We start from the raw sequence: 5,062 nt of genomic DNA, 5'->3' as shown, positions 1-5,062 counted from the left end.
ATATATATATATATATATATAAAACAAAGCATCATAAATTTATAATTGTAAAATTACGTTATAAAATATTGAACTCACAATAATGAATGAAGATTGTTTGTAATCTCGAAATTATTTCTCAATCTCGAAATGACCTTTTCTTTCTAACAGGAAGAACTATTACGACGACGTGATCGATTATCTTAATTCGAAGCAGAAAGGTATACATCGCGAGCTGCCCAGGGCTCAGGAATGGGCAGAAAGAGCTATAAGGACCTACGATCAAAAGAACATAGACAAGAGCTTCAAGCGATCGAGTGACATGAAGTACATCACTAATATGACATTCACAGGCAGACACTACAGTTATCATACTCGTGCTTATTATAGTCTGAAATACCAGAAGATTCTGTGAATCCGCAGACCGCTGTTAAAAGCAGTCAAAAGGCAACTATTAAAGACAAATGAAATTTCACATATCCGTTCATATATACACAATCTCTCAAGATCTTCATTAATATTCACTTTTTGACGTGTGTCTTTCTAATTGTCTCTATTGTGTTTCTTGTTTGCAACTAGATTAATTTTTATTAGATGTTTTGTATAAACTAGTGAGATAAATAATATTGTAATTCAAATGTGATTGGCAGTATTGATAAAATCAGCACTGCAACGTCTGATTATTGCAGCTGAAATGATATATGTTTGTATACTTACTTGGCGTACCATTAAAAATTAGCATTATATAGTTTTATTTTTAAATATCATTTTAATAGTTCAAAAACTTTTCGAATGGATATTTTCATGACATGTGTTTTCTTTTTTAGAGATTTTATTAAATAATTAATAATTTAATTTAATTTTTAATTTAATTTTTTTATTTGTAAAGAAGTATTTGAGGAAAAAAGAAAAGGATTAATTTATTTAATACTTAATATTTATTATAAATACGCGTAAACTATTTCTCTATTAAAATACATATGTGAGAATCTGTTTGCAAAGAATATCGTATCATTACATATTTCAAGAAATAAAAGAAGAATAATAATTAAAAAGATAAACGAACAAAATTAACAATTATATATTAATAATTATAAGCAAAATGTTATAAGAACTTAATTATTAAAAATTTTTCGGAATTTCGGAGATGCTTTACGATAACGTTGATGAAAAGTCGAATATTTTAGATCTAAATTTATTAGATCTAGATTTATTAAAAAATATATTAAAGACATATTTTTTTATTAATCTGAAATAGATTTGTCCTGTAAAAAAATATGAGTACTTTTCAATGAAAAATCGATTAAAAATGAAGAAGGATATTTTCAACTAATTCTAAAAAATGTGATCGATAAAGTAAAAGTATATTTTTCGTTCTAGTTTTCAAATAATTTAGATTTGAAAAGACAAAATTTTAATTCAATCATTAATTACACAGGTAATCTAATAGTCTAGAAAGAAAAAAATTCTCTAAATTAAAAAATCTTGAAATATATTAATAGATTTTCACACACCGTAATAGCATTGGCCAGACAGATAAGCTTTTTCGAACCTTAAAACGAGACGCTTTTCTTTCTCTGCAAAAATCTTCGCTTCATCGGTTGCATCGCGAGAACCTCTCGTGGATCATCAATTTCGTTTGTATCAATTAATGAGTTGATCCTGTATTGTCTTCCTGCCGGGACGGGGGGCTGAATAGTTTCCGGCTCATCGACCGGCATCTTGGGCAATTTCAACAGGAAGGTCTTGGGCTTCTCCAGCTCAACATTTGCGATCTTGCGCGTTCTATCGAGTTTCTGCGACAATGACATCGTTTGCTCGTCATCGTCCTGGTTGTCGAATTTTGTCGCGTGTCGCTGGAACACGATGTCGGCAGCCTCTAGAGTATTCTTGGCCTTCTCTATTTCAGCGTTCAAATCGATCACATCGAAGATGCGATCCTGCAACAAGTGCCAGATAAAAACATTCATAAGAACAGCTGATATGGAAATTTTATTCGGCTGTTATATGCAAATTATGTGCGAATTATAAAGTGTAATTTGTAATTTATATAATTGATATTATAACTTAAATTATAATAAATTAATCATTTATAATATGTTTTATTAATAGCTTTTTTTTTTAATCGGATTTGATTCTTAATATTCTGCAATTATTGACTCATTCTTTTGTTTAATTTAACCTGCATGTCTCGTCGCTTGCGTCTCAATTCCGCCATATCCTCCTCAAACGCAGCGGCCGCACGTTCTTTGAAACGTCTATGAGTAATCACGAAATCGTCTTCATAAGGATCCTCCTGAATGGGCCGACCACGTCCATCAAGTAAAAAGTCCAACTCGTCATAGAAATCATCACGATTTCCCGACAAGTTACGAGAACCTAAAATATTAGTGCGATTGTGTTAGCTATTATTAATTGTAAGATATTAATATTAATTCAATTTTTTTGTGCAATACAAAATAATAAAAATAAGTAAAAAAATGCGTTTATAATCATTCAAAATTACTCGTATTATATAGTCATTTTTAATAAAAATTGTTTTTAACAACAAATTAGATACATTTAATTAAATCTAAAGCATCGTTATGTTCTTATAAAAATATTATATACTGATAAATATATATAAAAATATTCGTCAGTTTTATGAATCTTATAAAAATTAGATTCTTACCTTCAGAATTTCACTACAGCTAGTGGAATCTTGTGCATGCAGAAAATGAAAGGGAAAAAACATCAAGATACATAAAATGTCAATAAAATAAAAAGTATATAATGAATAAAAAAGGAAATTTGGGGAAACATGTGGTGTATGTGTCACCTGACATGCTCTCAGACAAGAGTTTTTAAATGAGATTTATTCACAAATAAGAAAGAAGAAATATACATTTATGATAAATTCGGAGAATAGTTTTCTGAAAGAAACAATGTTTCGAGACAATGCAAACTCGACAATTAAATTGCGACTTTGCATCTCTTTTATAATATCGCACTGGTAGTATTATAATAAGTTTTACAAAAATAATTTAAATATAACAAGTTTTGCAAGAATAATTTTAAATATTAAAACATAACATATTTATTAGGAACGATTAACATTTAAGCTTCTTCGAATTACATCTGAAGAACGAAGAAACGAAAAATTGTGCGAGAAATATCGTACAAAAGTACGATAAATCTTAAGCAACATAGGTTTTAATCCAGTCATATATCTGTCAAATTTCACGTCGTTAATTTACAAAAAAGACTGAATATAAATAAAATCGTGCTAAAAAAAAATAATCAAGCATATTTTCGAAAGACACGTCTCGCATAATTAAAGTATCGATACATTATAATTATAGAATTATGCGCAATAAATGTACGCGCAATATCATGAGCATGAACTTTGATATTAGATTCTGTCGATAAAATTTATTAACTATTTACAGCTAGTAAAATTTATCGACAATTTACTGTCAATAAAACACTATTTAAAGTCAATGGAATCGTCATATATTCGTTTCACGAATAGATCAACGATGATATAATATCCATATAATCGGCGCGATCGCCGAAAAAATGGCGGTCACAATGCATCGAAAACATATTCTAATATATACTCGTGTATTCAAATAGAACAGTGCCTTACAGCACATCAATTTACAAACATTATGTTACACTATAATTGAAAAGAAATTAAAAGTACAATAAATATAAATTATTACTAATTATTATTATAGTCATTTTTAAAAACATTAAAAGAATATAATTTAAAACTGCAATATAGATCTTATCATAAGCATATTAATAATTTTATTAATTTCAATTTTAAAGAAATGATAAAATTTAAGCCAATAATAAAGCTATATTTAAATAATATGTTTTAAGATAACAATTGACATGTTTAATGATTAAAAGTTGTTTTTCCTGTAATAGCTATGGTCAAAGATTAATAATCTTTTTTTTTCTCTTTGCTACCTAGAATGAATGGTTTCACTGAAGTATCACTGAAATAACCATTCTTTTCATGTAAAGACTTTTCATGTAAACAATTAATAATGGATCTTGTTTGAAATCTTCCCCAAAGTTTTCAGTGTGTAATGCTTAATGGCTGTAAAACACTGTCGTGAGAATTAAGATAGATCGCAAGATTCTCTAGAAGCTGACGTGCTTCTCTGCGCGTTCGGCGATGCGCACTTTCTTGCTGAGAGCCGACTGTTGAACGACGTCGGCATCAGCCGCAGCGGCATTCTCGTTGACCAGCGCCCTGAGGGCTGCGGCCCTACGTTCTCTTTTGGCTTGCCTCTCGGCGAGTTCCTCCATCTCCGACTCGAGATCGTGGAGACGCGCCTTCGTCTGCATGGCCCGACTGGCGGCGGCGCTGGTTTGTGCTAAGTCATCGTCCTCGTTAATCAGTTTGGACCATCTGGCGAAAGCTGGCTTGCTTTCGTCCACACGTTCGATCTCGTCGAAAAGCTTCGAGCGCCTCTTGAAGCTGTTTTCGACGTCTTCGATCGCCGTTTTGGCGCTCTTCCTGGCGGTCACCGTATTCTCCAGGAGATCGGTAGCGTTTCTTCTAGCCTGGCCCGTGGCGTTCATGGCCTCGAAGTCGTCCTCGAGACCCATTGCTGCCACCCGGGCGCGAAACCGACGTGTCGTTGCTGTCACTTCGTTTGCGAAGTCATCGCCCAATCTGCGACGTGCCGATATGCGTTGCCCACGGCTGTCGTAGACGGTATCCTCATCGTCGAAGGCTAGTAGAGGGTCGGTGAAGGGCGGTAGTTGGGAGGCACGGGTACGAGGGTCGAGGTCGAGGTCAAGGTCATGACCAAGGGAGCCAGTGCGGGGACCGGAGAGGTCGCGCGTACCTGCAAAAACCGACATCAGAAAAGAATGTTGATTTGTCCGAATAAGGATAGAATCTGATGAGCGATGATGATGGATATGTCGTCGAGAAACAGCACCGATCGAAGCAATGATCGAAGTCGCATCAACAATATTGGATGAAAGAGGAAGACTGATTGGATGAATTGTGATAACAAGATGGAGAATCTGGCGAGCTCGCATTTCAATTAATTTCATTAATTCTAATTAACTTATTTAA

General features: G+C 33.1%; 3 protein-coding genes across 3 annotated transcripts in view; 1 reads left to right on the top strand and 2 right to left on the bottom strand.

The window, feature by feature from the left end:
* Positions 1-460, top strand: part of LOC108694412 (flightin) — a 2,742-nt gene extending 2,282 nt beyond the window's left edge. Inside the window, exon 3 of the mRNA XM_018203858.1 lies at positions 151-460. Coding sequence (XP_018059347.1) covers positions 151-394 — 244 coding nt within the window. The 3' untranslated portion in view covers positions 395-460. The remainder of the gene's footprint in view (positions 1-150) is intronic.
* A 1,051-nt stretch (positions 461-1,511) lies between these two features.
* LOC108694243 lies at positions 1,512-2,804 on the bottom strand. The gene is made up of 3 exons (XM_018203606.1): positions 2,798-2,804; positions 2,162-2,358; positions 1,512-1,919 (listed from the first exon to the last, which is right to left on the bottom strand). The coding sequence occupies exons 1-3, from the start codon at positions 2,802-2,804 to the stop codon at positions 1,533-1,535; spliced, it is 591 nt and encodes a 196-aa protein (XP_018059095.1). The 3' UTR covers positions 1,512-1,532.
* A 1,079-nt stretch (positions 2,805-3,883) lies between these two features.
* LOC108694411 overlaps positions 3,884-5,062 on the bottom strand; it is an 11,095-nt gene continuing 9,916 nt past the window's right edge. The window contains exon 3 of the mRNA XM_018203857.1: positions 3,884-4,826. Coding sequence (XP_018059346.1) covers positions 4,114-4,826 — 713 coding nt within the window. The 3' untranslated portion in view covers positions 3,884-4,113. The remainder of the gene's footprint in view (positions 4,827-5,062) is intronic.

This window comes from Atta colombica, unplaced genomic scaffold (assembly GCF_001594045.1).
Source record: "Atta colombica isolate Treedump-2 unplaced genomic scaffold, Acol1.0 scaffold12, whole genome shotgun sequence".
Taxonomy (NCBI): Eukaryota; Metazoa; Arthropoda; class Insecta; order Hymenoptera; family Formicidae; genus Atta; species Atta colombica.
This window is presented reverse-complemented; position numbering and strand designations above follow the sequence as displayed.